The following is a 16,890-nucleotide window of genomic DNA, read 5'->3' as shown; positions in this document are numbered from 1 at the left end:
TAGTTATATAACTTGTCAATCATGAACACTGAATTAAAAAATATTTAAAAAAATTGTAACAAAATACATTCTTTTTCCATGACCAGAAATGTGAGGTGTGGCTCTTTGCAATGCCAGAGGGGATCTCGAGCACCTATGATATCTGGAATGGACAAGAAATACACACGCACGATTGCATCAATTGCTGGTCAAGAGTTTGAGTGCAAGTAAGTAAATTAGATCTTTTTTTGGCTCCTAAATTTTGAAGGAGAAAAAGAAAACCACACACTGTTGTTTGCTGTATGAAGGATAAGTGACATTATTTTAATTGCTTTTTTTTTCAACACATTTAAATTAAAGTTATAATGTTTACTGGAAAATCCAACAGGTGGTAGAAATATTTCTGATATGCAGAAAGGAGAAGGAATGAGGGGGAAAATAATTGTTTCATAAAATATTCTGTTATTCTGTGTTATATGATAAACAGCCTTATCTGTTATAAAGCACACATAGAACTAATTTTGAAGTAGGTTTCAGTAAAAGAAGTTATAACATATGCATGTATTAAAGGATTCCTTATGCCATAAAAGTTTATATGAATTTTGATGTTTTATTATTTCATGTTTTTTAATGAGAAATTTTTCCTCTCTCCCTCCCTCTCTTTTCTATAGAGTAACATCTGGAACAATAACCAAAGACATACCTGATCTTGGTTTAGTGAGAGATGGGACAAAATGTTCTGAAGGCAAGGTTTGTATAGTTTTTTTTTTTTCAAATACACACATAATCAGATAAAAATACAATAAACACAGTGAATGTTAAAACACAAAGCAGTACAATATAGATCAAAAAACAATAAAGAGAAGAAAAAAAATGAACACACACTTTGTGACCTATAGGGATTTTGCTATCCTTCTATCAGGTCTAAATGAGACATATACTTGAAGTTGTTATAGTGTAACAGCATTGATTGCTATGGTATTTTGGTTGGCTAATAATCGTATTGCACTCACTAACCTTATCTGCGTAACATTCAGGTGGAAATAGTGAGAGATCATAGTGTATGTTTTTTTTTTTTGATAAAATTCATTTTTTTTCAACAGTAAATGAATCTCGCTGTATTATATATATGCATAGTTTAAGTTTTTTATAATTTGTGGTCTTTTGTGGAATTTGTAACGTTAATTGTATTTTTAATGCTATGGAAATAGTTCAATATTTTTGGAACTGTATAGTAGTTTTTTTTAACTTGTTTTATTTGTTTTTGGGACATGATATATTTTTATATAACTAGCTGAGTTTCTATTTTGGTTTTTTATCAGCCAATTATTATTTAATAATGTAAATTTTCCATTCCTATACATATAATTTTGTGTAAGGGTTAATGTATGGCATTCTATTTTATTTCGGTTAGAAGTATTTGTTATTTGGGATCTTATTCTATTGATACATGTTGCTATTGTATGTCGCCCCCCCCCCCTCCCCCAAGAACAAATTCCATTATACACAATTGAATATATCTATGCATAAAATACTTCTTTGAGGAATTTTTTATTGACACATACAGGTATTTTATATAAACATATATCTCTATGTTTATATAAAATACCTGTAAAATTTATTATTTTTTAATTACTTTCTCACAATGAAATGCCCATTTCAAATCATCTTGTATTATTATTCCAAAGTATATAATCATATTCTATACATTTCTTGACAAATACCCTGAGTTGTTATTTGACAGTGGTTATGTATCTTTAATGTAGATGTGGTTGTTAGTGTTTATATTTCTGGTTTATTTTTCATTGAAATCTCATGTATCGTTTATTCTTGAATAATATTTTTTTAAACAATAGGTAACATTGTACCACACTGCTAGGCTATTAAGGTTATGACTGCTTTGAAAACCATTAGCAGTGCTTTTTTTTTCAGTTGTGTGCAATGACATGCCCACTGGTGCATATCTTGCTGATATAATTTGCTTAAACATCTGCAATGGCATATGAATTTATTGCTGGTGTCGTTTTCTTGTAATATAAAAAGTCTGATTATTTAGTGGTATCACATATAAGAATTTTCCTAGCTGTAACTGCATCAGAGTAGATAATAAAATCACCATATAGTGGGGGTATTCCTTTGTGATGAACTGAGTATAAATAAGTTGATGATCTTTCATTATTTTTTTCCTTTTTTTCCCCCCTCTCAGGTGTGTTTCAATCAATCGTGTGTATCAGCTGAGCTTTTCATTGAGCCAGGGTCCTGTCCATCTAATAATATTGCTTTGCCTTGTTCTGGACGAGGGGTAAGACATGATCATTCATATATACGTTCTCCTTTATTCTTTTTTAAATCTCTTTAGCTGCATATCTATACACATTGTACATATAAAAATGTATTTATATGTATGCTATATGTACAATATCTTGCTGATATAATTTGCTACAGTGCCTGGCATATCACATCCCTGAAGTCATAACACATTTTACTGCACCTGCTGTACAAGCCACCAGAACAGGTGTTGTGATTTGGGCTATTTCTGTTGTTTTAGACGAGAGTCAGAGATTGAACAAAATCAAAGTGTGCCAAATATTTAAGCATACTTGATCATATTAATTCATCAATGGATATTTTCTTCTCTAACAATTATGACTCTTTCTGGATCTACCAATGATCTTGGTGAATTATTGATCCAAATATGGCTAAAAGTAAGTGTTGAAATACTGCATGGCCATGTAAAATTAATGCAGTGTCAAATGGGTGTTTGGTTTTTGTTAAAAGTGACGATCCCACAAAGTGTTGTAGTGAAAAACTTTTTTTTTTTGGTTGGGCAGTGTACTATCCATGCAAAATATTTCTAAATATTGCTCTTTTTTTCTTTCATATTTTAGGTATGCTCTAACATCAATACATGTTTTTGCGATGAAGGCTATACTTTGTATGACTGCAGCCAAGTTGTTGATACGAGGAAAGTTATATTGGACCATACTTCTGGTCCAGAGGGTGCATTAGAGAAGCCTGATTTCTCCGCTGGCTACACAACTGTTAAAGCCATTGTGGACAGTGTAGCTGACTGGAGAAATAAGACTGTGAAGTCTAATGTGCCTTATGGTGGTTAGTGTTCATCCAATTCTTCACACAAATGAGCCTTAACTACATTTTTTATAAATATGTATGTATGTATCTAATGTATATAATAGTCAGACTTTGATAAATTAAACTCACATCATACAAATTTTCAGTATCTCAAAGTAGGTTTGATCTTTGCTTCCCCATATGATATTTTTAAGATAAATCATAGCTATAGCCTATATGGTCTGTCAAAATCATGAATGTGCAAATTTTCCTCTTTTTTTTATCAGCTGGTTGGTTACCTTATTTTGCTACTAAGTTTTAAATGAGATGTGAATATGTATCCCTATTGAAACACGTTACAAAACATTTAGGAAAATAACTTATGTAACATGAGTAGAGTAAATATTCAAACGTTCCCCCCCCCCCCACATTCTTTTTTCCCTAAGGACATTGGACATTTGTGATTTGGCATGAGGGGGAACGATATCTCAAAGCAATACTGATTGCTGGAAGTACTTTGTGGTATTGAAGTTTGACTGTATATTTATATACATATATTCAGTCATATTTTGAACTGAATTTTGTATGTGGTCGAAAAAGAATTTAAGTATAATTTTTCCCTAAATGAGATCCAAAGTTTTTTTTTTAACTGTTCCAAATTTAAGTATTCTCTTCAAGTCTCTAATAAATATTCACTTGTTTTAAACAAGTTTTCGTTTTTGCATTCCATGTGTTGTTAGTAAAATAGTAAATGATTTTTTACTTTTTTACTGAGCTGCAACCCCAGTGATATTTATTTTACAGTCTCAACTCCCCATGCACTGAATAGACAATACATCTCAGAACATTTTCCCAGCTCTCACCCTCAAGATGACTTTCTCACTCCCACCAAATGATGCATGTTCTTTAAATTTTAAACTGCTGCTGTAAAATATAGCATTTAGTTATGGGAATGCAGGGTGGATGAGAAGTCCTGGACACATTTAAAAAATTAGTAACAAATCAACTAATTGACAAAAAAGGTGAGATTTTCATTAAAATACTTGTCATAGCTTAGAGCTTTTTTTTCTTTTTGATAAATTAAAAGAATTCAAATTTCACATACAGGGAGCTGTAAAAAGGAAAACTCAACATAACACATAGAATGCAACGCAAACAGTGCACAATTAATGTGTATGACAATTTGTCTAACATAAAACAATCACATTTCAATATTAGTGCCCTTTTTTGCTCAGGTTACATCTAAACAGGTGAAAAGAAACTCATACTGAAATGTGATAATTTTATGTAACCCAAGCGTCTGAAGTGTTTTAGACTTGTGGGTGTGAGAAAAAGTTGCATTATTCCACCAAATTGCCAGCAGCTGCACCATACCACCAATATGTTCCAGCAATTAGAAACATTGACAATTGGAGGAGACAGATACCAGAAAGACAAGCTCTAATGATAAAGATCACAAACTTGGTGAAATTCATGGAAGCAAATCCAAATCTGGTACAAAGAGACCCATTGACCATAACACTCAAAACCAGCGCTATCATGATAAGGTCCTCGAGAATCAGGCGACCAGTTCTTTTATATGCTGAGAAGTCTGATGATGAGGGGCTCTTGAGTGAACAATAGTTCAATTAAAGAATTTTTTGTTGTTGCACTGTCTGATCCCTTGTCAATTTTACTTCCCTCTTTGATGACATAATTTTATTGTATATACAATGTATGCACATGTATATGTTTTTTTTTGTGCTTTTCCCTCTTGTGTTTTCTCAATTTCTGCTAGGTGTTTTAAGCATTTAATCCATGTATCCTTTTTTTTGGTATTTTTGAATTGTTTTTTTTTTGAATTTTTGCACTGCTTTTGTATGTTTGTATTAATTCATTGTTTTTTTTTTTCATTTTTTGAGCCATGATATTTTGTATGTATGAAATTCTGTGCACATACATTTAATTGTCTTTAATAAAGTTTTCTCTGACATGGCCCTGCTTCCTTGACAATGGCTAAAATTAGCTAAAGCCAATACAGCTTAGGCCATGTTCAGTTTGAAAGAAAGAAAGAATGTCCTGTGTGTGGGTGGTGGACTTGATCTTTATGTAGTTGATTTTTATTTCTGAATAAATTCCACGCAACTGACGGTGTTGCATTTTATGTGTTATGTCTTTTCTTTTTAAAGCACCAACTTTTGGTGAAATTTTTTTTCTTTTTGAATTTATCAGAAGGAGAAAAAATGGCTATTATAAGTATTCTAGTGCAGACCACACTTGCTTTATTTAAATTGGTTAATTTATTATCAATTTTTAAGACGTGTCCAGGACTTCTCGTCCCCCTAGTACTGTCTACTTTTTTCTCTGTGTATGAGATCAATGATAGATCCTGATAAGACCCTAAAACTCAATAATTTAGGTATTATGGGATTGTTTAATTTTACTGACTACAAGGAAGTATCATTAAAGAAACTGAAACTATGAGATGTCATGCCTTTCTCAACTAGTAAAATGTAAAAGCACACTTTACATACACTGTGATGATTTTTTTGATTTGATTTGATTTTCTAACAATTTTTTCTTCCAGGGCGAATATCTTTTTCAGACAGTATTCCATATTCTTTTAATGATGTACTCTTGCTGTCCGTCAGACAAGGTCTGTGCATTAAACATGATGTGCATACATAGTTAGTTCACTCGGAACTGAACCAACCTTGCACCATGGCACAGAGTATATATGCAGTGGCACTGTGACAATCTTTTTGCACTCAGAAAAAAAAAATCGAAATTTGTGTGTATATTTAGATGGGTGTCACTTACTCCTTCCTTTCCTGTAGTTATTTTAAATAGTGCAAAGGATGACTGATATTGATGGGAATCGTGTAAATAAACATTGCATTTGAGTACTGTACACTGTTGACAAATTGAATTAAGTAATTTTTTACATATTTTGCATGATGGGATATCACTTGGTGCTGAGGAAATACATTTAGAAGGTTCGACTATGTTTACATATGTAATCTTAGCCTTCCCTTACCTCACTACAAATGAGAACCTTACTGATAAAATCTCTGATTGTTTTTGACGCAAAAGCTGTTTTCGGTATATATTTTTAATTATGCATTTTTCTATCCAATCTAGTTGGGAAAAAAGACGTTTTGAGTACTCCATCTCTGGTGATAGTGCTCGTGTGTGTTGTAGGTGGCGTTTTTATATTTTTTGCTTTGTTGGCCACCTGTTACAGGTAAGTAATTGATTTTCATTGTTTTTAAATCATATAATTTGATCAGCGTATAATGGAATTCATGAAACCTATCATTCAAATGTCTTTGCAAAAGTTGAAAAATATAATATTAATTGATATTTCATGATACTGATAACTCAATATTATGAAATCAAAATGATAATATACTCCAGCTTAATATTTCAAATCTTTCAAATGCAAGGCAATATACCTCCCATTTTTCCCCTCTAGTTTTCTTTTTCAAGATATTGAACTATGCTTTCATTATAAATGCAAATAAATACCAATACAACACCACAACAGGCGAAATGCCTAACAAGGTGGCTGAGCATGATATGTGTTTGTATCCGTACATACAAACACGTACCACAAAAACAACACACAAAAAGATGGTCCCAAATAGATGCATTTATTGCTTTTTTTTTAATAATAGTTTTACATGGGAGAATGATATTAAATTGGGTTATTTCATGTCTGATATTTCTTCCAATTTGTCTTATTTCAAACCAATCTGTATTTCTGAATAGAAAAGTAATAGTCTATAAACATAACTTTACAGACATTGAATCTGTAGTAATTTATTTGGGTATTTAATGGATAATATTTATGATTTATTTTTCAACTGGATACGCAGATATTTGATCTTTTTTTTCTTATTTATTGATATGATAATCTGAGTGTCAATTATTAAAGATCACTGTGATTTTATGTTCAATTTAATTTTACCCAAAGGGCTTTTGCTATATTTTTATAATGTTTGATTATATATTTTTAAATTATGATTGAAATACAGTAAAACTTCAGATTACCAATAACTTGGTGAATCAATAAAAAACAATTTTGACAAATTTTGACTAAATAGAGAAACAGCGTCTCACATTACAAGCAGAAATTTTGAAAATTTTAACAGATTTAAACCCATTAAAATTAAACTGAAGATTTCTTTCTCTCTTTCACACACACACACACAATATGAGTAATTTATTTGTTATAGCTCAGTATAAGCAGTAGGAGTAGAAAAACTTTTCTAGATTAGAACTAGCCTTATAAGAGGCTTTGTGCATTAGCATTGTCCATTGCACACTATATGATCACAACTGTCTTGATCAGTTCAAGAGCACAAGCATTCTTTGGGACTGCTTTTATTATTTTAATGAAAGACCAAATAGAAAATAAATATATATTGTATTCATATGCCTATTATAGCCTTCAATAGTTTAGGGCCTCTTGTCTGACTTGGAGCCCATTTGTTAAGATGCCACTAGCTGCAGAAGTGGAATTCTAGGCAGAAGCCTATAAAAGACAGTCTCACTCTCTGGTTGGGTCTTCCTGCAAGCATGGGGTGGAAAATACCCCAGCTCTTTTGTATAGTTCCAAAAATATTTGAGCTTTAATATCGAATAAGTAATAATACAGTAATATAAAATGGATCAACTTGCACTTTACCTTTGGAAAAAAAAAGAATCATGACTGGTGGTTGTGGAATGATTCATTTGAATTTTCATCATTTCTTATGGAAAAGCTTGCTTTAATATATGAGTGTTTTGGATTATGAGCATGTCACAAAAGGAACTATGCTGATTCATCACAAAAATACATATTTTATGAATTAACAACAGCTGTATGTATTCTTTTTTTTTTCTTTTTCAGAAGACAGAGCTCTATGCCTAAACCAGACTCTACTCACGTCAAAAAGCACATGAATCGAAAGTTCCCTGCATCAACTAGTTCCATCAAGGCTGAAGATAGTTCCTCCCAGGAGAATGTAAACCGTATCATTACTTTCGGAAGTATGCCTTCCTATAGGTGAGATAATCTGTCCTTGTATGCTTCATAAAGTAAAAAAAAATTTTATCGCTCTGTGAATAATGCATTGTGGTTGAAGAACAAATATTTTCATATTTGTCACAAAGCAAGAAAGCACACAGTACTTGGAAAACTATGATTAGAGCTGTTTTAATTTACAAATGAAAGGAGAAGCAAATTATCAAAAATTCTGTTTCTTAAGCCAAATAAATTGTGATTTTTCATTGGAAAGCTGTTAACTAATACATAGAAAGTACAATGAGGAATTAATGACTGTCACTTTCAAAACTTTCTTTCTTTCTTAATAGTAAAGTCCAACTTTGGTCATATTGCCAAAGGGCAATTTACCACTGTTCTTTGTTACTACAATTTACATCCTCTGGAATACTTCCTCTCTGTAGGATGGAAAGTTACAGGATGCTAGCTCTATCTACATTTTGAAGAGTAGTCATTGTTTTGTTTGTTGTTGTTCTCTGTTTTTTTAAATTGTTTGTACAGATAAATTGAGTTTTGATCTCATAAACCAGTGTTTCTCAACTGCCGGGTCATGGCCCAGTATTGAGCCCTAACATTTCAAATGGGGCCCATGAGTTTCATTTTTCTCATTCTTGGCTACTGTTTCAGTTTTGCTTATTTATTTTCCATTAGTCATGTGTGCAACTTAGTCTTCCACTCACAAAAAAGAAATGAACCAGACCAAAGGCTTCCAAAGGTTGAGAACCTCTGTCATAAACCCATCATTTCTTCTGTCATTCTCATCCCCTCTCTTTCTTTAGTTGGTTACTGATCTTACTGGGCTATATCAGTCCAAACTTTTAAAGCTCTCATGCATAAAATAAAATCTCAAAAAAGCCATAAATATCTTAATGCTATTGCTCGATAAAGGGAGATATCCAAGTTCGAAAAAAAATATATAGTACATGAATGTCATATTACTGTTGATAATAGATGAGCATAATTTTTAGCATGATGTTACAATATCATAATCTAATTAGCAGTTAACTTCATCAATCCAGTTTCTTTGGCTCACATGCTCACATTATCAGCAGTAGGAGTTGCATGTATTACACCACTTCAGACATTTTGTTCAATTACTATTAAGCTATTTCGCTAAGAATTATCAAATTGAGTAGGATGATAAGTACAACATTTATGCTTGAAAATATAGTTGAATAATTTTTATATCTAATTTTATTTCCAAATTATAACAAGAAAACAAAAAATAAATAAATAAAATCAGTAAGGTTTAGGAAACTAGTTTCTCAATTTGGACCACCAATGCCCTAAGTTGAACTAATAGTCAAAAAAGTTTAAAATCAAAGTTTTAAAACATTTTTTTGGCCAAAAATACTTTTTCACAAGCATTATGAATAATTTAAAATATTTAGGAGGAAAAAATAACTGCAATATAAACAAAAAAAAAACATCAATATTATCAAAATAATAGATAATAAAAGATAACTCTATAATGCCTTCCAAGCTCTTATTTCTAATACATGTATCCAGTCTTGGACCTGTCCAATATCAAAGATTTCTTCTTTTTTTTTTTCTTATTCATCTTTTAAGCCAACTTGAACATAATTATTAATTTTTAATTGGCTTATCAGAAAATATCTTATTTCAAAGAAATCTGCACCTTTTGAATGGGCTCAAATTAAGCAACTTCAAATGGTCCAATTTAGGAAACTTCACTATTTTTCAAATAGCACTTCATTATTAATAACCATTCAAAGATGCTTTAATTAACTGATCACTAAAAGTAGAGGCAAAAGGTTTGGGAACGTGTATCAAGTAACAAAATAACACTTCCCTTTAAAAATAAGTTCTGGAAGCCTTAAGAAAAATAGTAAAAAATAGCAACAAATGGCTGCAGAGATACAATATGTAATCATAAAAAAACAAAAAGGCAAAGTTCAATTGAAAATATCATTTGTTTGTCATGCACACTTATTCATTTAGTTCTATACTCTCTGGTATTAAGTAAAAGCAATTATCTTTTCCTGTTTTTGAGAAAAAGTGGTGGTGGTCCAAATTGGGCACCAATCCAAATTTGGCAACTTTCCCCTATTTGAAGAAATTTTATAAGATTTTATCAGAAAATAAGTTCACAAGAAACACATGGAAATATTAAGTGAAAGTTATTATTAGAGCATTTCCATTCTTTAGAACGATTCTAAATACAGTGCAACAATAAGCTACTTGAAATGATAGTAAATCTCTCTACTACAGTATTTTTTCAATTTGTTTTGGAAATACCTGTCTAGTGTCAAACTGCTTCCACTTGATGTAACGATAATCTCTCTACCACAATATATTTTTCTTGGTTTGTAGAGTAAGTATAATTGTATCAAAGTTTCACTGTAGTCTGAATTTTTTCAGTGAATTACTTTACTTTTGTATATCAGGGACCATATATTTTATTTTTCTAGGGAAGACAAGCTTCAGGAATTAAAGAGACAGCAAGTTCTTCAACTTAAGGACACGTCTTGCTCTGATGGAGAGGAACTGCTTGATGAAACTTCTGCATTCATTGAACTTTCTCCCAACAACCTGTCCAAGGTGCCTGAGAAAGGAATACTGAAGCATGGAATTCGTGCGGATAAAGAAAAGTGGGGTGATGAAACCTCTCAGTCTGACAACCAAGAAATCCATTCAGATAGTAATGCTGAACGTACCAACGATGCTTTGACTGAAGTTGAACGCACTCTAAAGAGCCTCAATGGATATCATGAAGAAATCTTGGAAGCTCTTCATACTGCTTCTTCCCATCGCCCTCTTGATGGACAAGGTAGTCCACAAGATGTGTCAAAGAAAACATTTGCAGACAGTGTTGCAGAATATGCTGGAATCGGCATAATAAAAGGTAGCACTGAGCACATAGGTATCACTAGTGGAGATGAAGCTGAAGAGATGGTACCACCCTGTGGACCAATTAGAATACGCAATCTCGAAGACCTTTTACGTCAGTTGGAACATCAGCCCCCTCATGCTTCTCCTGTGGGATCAGAAGATGTACGTATGAGCGAGACTGAAGCTGACAGGCATTACAGAGTTGACAGAGTTGGAAGCGTTGGCACACTGGAAGGCAAAATTGAATCAGAACTGCAGTACTACCTTGGTAGGAAAAGACAAGCGAGCCTTAGAGATCCTAGTACAGGAATGCATTACCAACGGCAGTTGCCCCAAGATGGGGAAGAGGAAGACGATGACTTTGATGAAGAAGGTAGCGCAGAAGAGGAAGGTGAAGATGGGTCATATACTGGTCCACAGATGGTTCGAAGTGCGAGCGAGGAGGCTTTACCCATAACTTACAAGCCGGGCTACACCTTTGAGAGGAACTTGAACAGTAAACTGCCACATGACAAAACACTAAAGAGAGAGACATGTGACTATATTCCTAGCCCACCATCTGATGAGGTGTATAACAGCTTGTATGATGAGAAGGGTTACTTTCCACCTTCCGTATCTCGGCCTCCTGCAGCGCCAAGCGTGCCATTGTCCTCTAGCTCTTCAACTTCAGGTTCTCAACCTCCATCTGGTGTGAAACGGAAGGGGAAAAAGAAATTTCCTGAATACAAGGTGTAAATTTTTCCATTGTTATCTGTGTAATTTTGTACATCTAGTCATCGGGCGAACTGTATAAAGATGAGCGGAATGAAACAACAAAGGCAGTGACTTGATTCAGTGGTTGGCCCTGCTCATTCTAGTTGAGCGAGGGCATGTTTTTAACTTAAATAATAAATAGGCACCACCTTGTGTGATGTCGACTTTGGTCCATACCTCACATTTGCTCACTTGAGGAGGCAGTTATGTAAATGCTGCAAATAGGGTTGCCATTTTCTACTGTGTACATATATATAAGAAGTAATAAATGCGGTTAGATGGGAAATTTTTTTTCTTTAATTTTTTTACATTGCTTATAGATTTCTTGTATTAAGGGCTGTAGATTTTTAGCTTGAAACTTGTAAGATAATATGCTTATTCCATATCTTATGTAAAAGTTTGATTCTCTCCATTAAAGCATACATCAGTCTTTGATTTTGGTTATTTAATTATCTTAGTCATTACTATTGCACGTATGTGTCAAACTATCAAAAATAGTTCCTTCAAAATAATGCCAGGTTTTTGAATAAGTTTTTTCTCATGACTTTCATCTCTTTCATTCACATAATTTATTGTGAAATCAAAATACAAGTAATAACACTTTGTATTATTTCCTCCTTAAATTTAATTTTATTTATTTGTGATTGAGAAAAAAAATGAAAGAAAATTGGCAACCCTATTTCGTAAGCCTTGAGGTTATGAATTTTTACTCATCTCAGTGAAACTTATTTGATGTTTCATTACATTTATATAGGAATATATTCGTTTGTTAATTTATTTATTGCCATATTTTATTTATACAGAATCTGATTACCTCATATATGTTTCTGTAATGAGTTTTTATTAATTGCTTTTTTATACGTATACAAATATACTTTTTTTTCTTCATTTTATAGAAGTTTTATTTATTTGTGAAGTCAATATATGCTGTAAGTCTGTTTTCAACATCTACACCATTCACATGCATACACACACACAATATTGAAAATAGAGTTCTTTCATGGCACCAAAATAAGAAATCAAGGAGCTAATCATCATGAATTTATATTTATTATTTTTACTGATTCTTGTGCGGTTGTTATATTTCTGTATTGGATACTATACACATAAGCTTATCCTCATCACAAATTCTCTACATTTAATGAACTTGAAAAGTTGGTTCTGAATTCATTAAAACATATCACTGGTTTCCTTCGGATTTTAAAATAAGTGGATGCATTTTGAAAAAATAAATTTGCGCATCATATTTTTCTGAAATAATTTCAGTCGAATGTGTTCAGTGGCAGCATATGCACCAGCTAATCATATCCTACTTATGAGTTTTCCTATTCAAAACATCTTCAGGTCTATAAAATATTTGTTTCTCCAAAGGTTCAAATTACACAGATTGTGTGTAAATTAATATGTCAATTTTAAAAATACTTTATGGTCAACCCTCCTCAATTCTTTGTTAGATCTCATCTGATATATCTTTTCTTCCATGTTTGTTCACCCACTCAACCTTTTAATTATTTTATGTAATTTAAGACATATAATTAAATATTCAGGTAAAATTATGTTCAGAATCTTGAAACATGATAATTACATTTAATCCACAAAATCTTTTTCCTTCCAAAATTAATTAAGATCTGACAAATAAAAGATCAGATAGATAGGAAAAAGGTGTGTGTTGCAGAGATCTCTTTTCCAGCCAACTTTGCGACAGAGCTGGGAACATAATTTTATTAATACAAATATAAATACAACGCCACAACAGGCAAAATGCCCAACGAGGTGGCTGAGAAAAAGATGCCCATAAAAATATAAATAAAAGGGGGATATAGAATCATACTTGCTTTGCAATTAAGAAAGTTGCATTGCCAACTGATACAATAGTATTGAGAAGGCTGTGTGCCTTTGGTGGTCCTGTGCAGTTGCGTGGGCATCATGAGGATCCAAGTTTGAATCTCATTGGCGCACAGTGTTGGTTGGCTGAAGTTGGTTTTCAGCAGTTTTCCAACTTTGAGGTGAGAATGCGAGCTGGTCTTCAATTTGAAAAAGTCTCTCCACATAGAGCAGACAGACCTTCAGCATGATACTTAAGTAACAGGAAAATTCAAGCATTTACCAATTTGACTTCAAAACATGGAAGGCAGGTGACTGCACCAGCAAGAGCATGAAATAAGCGCAACTCTGATAACACAAATATGTTAGGGGCTACACATACACTCAGAACACGCACATTCCGGCATGTACTAATTCATTATGAATTCTGCCAAGGAATGTGTCTGAGATGCATATATGGTTAAGCAGTAGTAGTTTGTCTTTGGTTGAGGTGACCAATGTGTCGTCCATCACTAACTTTGGGATCCATTCCTCCAGTGCTCTGAACAGAAGTCAAATTTAAGGAAAGACTGGCCAGTATGTATTCATTGGTTACAATTATGATTGACCGAAATCTGTCATACAAAAAACTGAATGATCAAAGAAAAATGAATGAATTGAATGCATGACACAATCTCCCTTTTTACATCTTTAAGTCTTGAAGTCTTGAAGATTTACTTAAGTCTTGAAGATTTACTTAAGTCTTGAAGATTTACTTAAGTCTTGAAGATTTACTTAAGTCTTGAAGATTTACTTAAGTCTTGAAGATTTACTTAAGTCTTGAAGATTTACTTAAGTCTTGAAGATTTACTTAAGTCTTGAAGATTTACTTAAGTCTTGAAGATTTACTTAAGTCTTGAAGTCTTGAAGATTTACTTAAGTCTTGAAGTCTTGAAGATTTACTTAAGTCTTGAAGATTTACTTAAGTCTTGAAGTCTTGAAGATTTACTTAAGTCTTGAAGTCTTGAAGATTTACTTAAGTCTTGAAGTCTTGAAGATTTACTTAAGTCTTGAAGTCTTGAAGATTTACTTAAGTCTTGAAGTCTTGAAGATTTACTTAAGTCTTGAAGTCTTGAAGATTTACTTAAGTCTTGAAGTCTTGAAGATTTACTTAAGTCTTGAAGTCTTGAAGATTTACTTAAGTCTTGAAGTCTTGAAGATTTACTTAAGTCTTGAAGTCTTGAAGATTTACTTAAGTCTTGAAGTCTTGAAGATTTACTTAAGTCTTGAAGTCTTGAAGATTTACTTAAGTCTTGAAGTCTTGAAGATTTACTTAAGTCTTGAAGTCTTGAAGATTTACTTAAGTCTTGAAGTCTTGAAGATTTACTTAAGTCTTGAAGTCTTGAAGATTTACTTAAGTCTTGAAGATTTACTTAAGTCTTGAAGTCTTGAAGATTTACTTAAGTCTTGAAGTCTTGAAGATTTACTTAAGTCTTGAAGTCTTGAAGATTTACTTAAGTCTTGAAGTCTTGAAGATTTACTTAAGTCTTGAAGTCTTGAAGATTTACTTAAGTCTTGAAGTCTTGAAGATTTACTTAAGTCTTGAAGTCTTGAAGATTTACTTAAGTCTTGAAGTCTTGAAGATTTACTTAAGTCTTGAAGATTGAATTACTCAAATAATTATTTTATGCAACTCAAATTTTTTTAACTCTGTTTGATCTAGAGTTGCTGTCTCTGGTCAGTTATAATTCGAAACAAATTTAAATTTTTCTCAAAATTTAAATCTTTTTATGAAATCTTAAATTTTATCGAGAATGATAATTGTGTTTTTACTACTAATTAATTGGCTAATTTCTGATTTATTACAAATTTTTATGTTGCAATTACATTATGTTAGCTGATGTGCATATCACACTGAACATGTTTCTTTACAAATGAAAAAGAAAACAACAACAAAGTTCCACGAACCAAATCACGTTTTTTGAAAACCACTATCTATATATGAGCTCTTTTGTACTTCTTATACATCATGCATCGTGACAATTCACTATGGCATTTCGTAGATACGTTTTTTAAATTGTTTCCATTCTGTGAATCATAAAATTATATATATATATACATACATAGCTGTTAATTTTGCTTGCATATACATATATATATATATATATACATACAGTTTGTAGTGCTTTACACACAGAGTGACTGGCCTCCTTCATAAATACCGTGTATAAATATTGTACATCTCTTTGAGAGGGGAAACATTTTTCGAAGAAGCAGCAGCCAGTAAAAAAAATTCTGGTTGATTGAATGGACGAAAGAGACAAAAAAAAAAAAAAAATTGTAGATATTAGGCTACGACTTTCAATCAAGGGTATGTATGTGTGTCTAGCGTGCATTAAAAAAATAGTGAGAAGATTTGAATAAATTAGTGAATTAATTTGTGAATTAGCTGTCTTCTCATCATGCCTGAATCACTTGGATCATTTTTACTATGGAATTTTCTTAGTGCTGGTGTGTAAATGGGCTATAAAAAAAGAAAATTCTTGTTGCTTGAGCAAAATATGTCTTCTATTTGAAGTTTGGATACGAAAAAAAAAAAGGGTGGGGGAAAAAAACTTTTTTTTTTTTGCTGAAGCGAAAACGAACAACACCAAAGAAAAAAAAAACATATACATTTTTTAAATAATGCACATTCTATTTTTTCATAATAATAATATGACCTACACTTTGGAATCATTCGAATATTTGTACTTGATTGTTTTTTTGATGGTCATTTGTGTTTTTGTGTGTTACTATATTTGTTTCTTTTAAGTGCTAAATATCTAAGGCAGCTATTTATTTCATTATCAATGTGTGAAATATATTTCTTTTGTTAATGAAAGAGTGTTATGTGTTTTGTGAGAAATGACATGGAAAAAATATCTTTGTGTTTATTGCTTCTTTATTCTTTCCAGCATGCTTATAGATTACTCTTAGAATTGAGAGCACTTTTGAGATCCTTTCCTATTATTGAAGAAAGGATACACGTCAATTTCAATACATTTGTGAACAGTTTTCCTTTGTTTATAGTTTTAATTCACTAATGCATTTGTTTATAATTGTGTATCAAATGACATATAAACCCTCATCTTTTTCAAATCATACATGCTCAACCTGTGGTTTTGGAGCTGTTTGATGTAGCTTGTGATTCCAAACTTTAATATATAATAAACACAGGTGTATCATGAATTGTAGGGGGGCCCCCCATGGGTGGAGGACACTAGGTGACAAATCACTTAAATGACCCATGCGCTCTCATAGGTTGAGTACCCTGGTTTTGCAAGGGCGCAGCGAGAGGGAGACTTGGGGGTCTGGTCTTCCCCCCCCCCCCCCCCCCGAAATGTGAGAAAATGACGGAAAAAAAG

The 16,890-nt window shown here is 32.3% G+C and overlaps 1 protein-coding gene across 2 annotated transcripts in view; it reads left to right on the top strand.

Annotated features, from left to right (window-relative positions):
• Positions 1-14,240, top strand: part of LOC149078510 (disintegrin and metalloproteinase domain-containing protein 11-like) — a 194,109-nt gene extending 179,869 nt beyond the window's left edge. For both annotated transcript variants that reach the window (XM_089240620.1, XM_089240619.1), the window contains 7 exons: positions 87-206; positions 651-729; positions 2,186-2,281; positions 2,868-3,090; positions 6,172-6,274; positions 7,925-8,080; positions 10,510-14,240. In XM_089240620.1, the coding sequence (XP_089096746.1) occupies positions 87-206; positions 651-729; positions 2,186-2,281; positions 2,868-3,090; positions 6,172-6,274; positions 7,925-8,080; positions 10,510-11,665 (1,933 nt within the window). In that variant the 3' untranslated portion in view covers positions 11,666-14,240. The remainder of the gene's footprint in view (positions 1-86; positions 207-650; positions 730-2,185; positions 2,282-2,867; positions 3,091-6,171; positions 6,275-7,924; positions 8,081-10,509) is intronic.
• Positions 14,241-16,890: the final 2,650 nt, after the last annotated feature.

Source organism: Pholcus phalangioides, unplaced genomic scaffold, assembly GCF_987345545.1.
Source record: "Pholcus phalangioides strain wild (caught in Gottingen) unplaced genomic scaffold, Ppha-v1.0 ptg000013l_1, whole genome shotgun sequence".
NCBI lineage: Eukaryota > Metazoa > Arthropoda > Arachnida > Araneae > Pholcidae > Pholcus > Pholcus phalangioides.
Note: the sequence above shows the minus strand (reverse complement) of the source record. Positions and strands in the feature narration are given on the sequence as shown.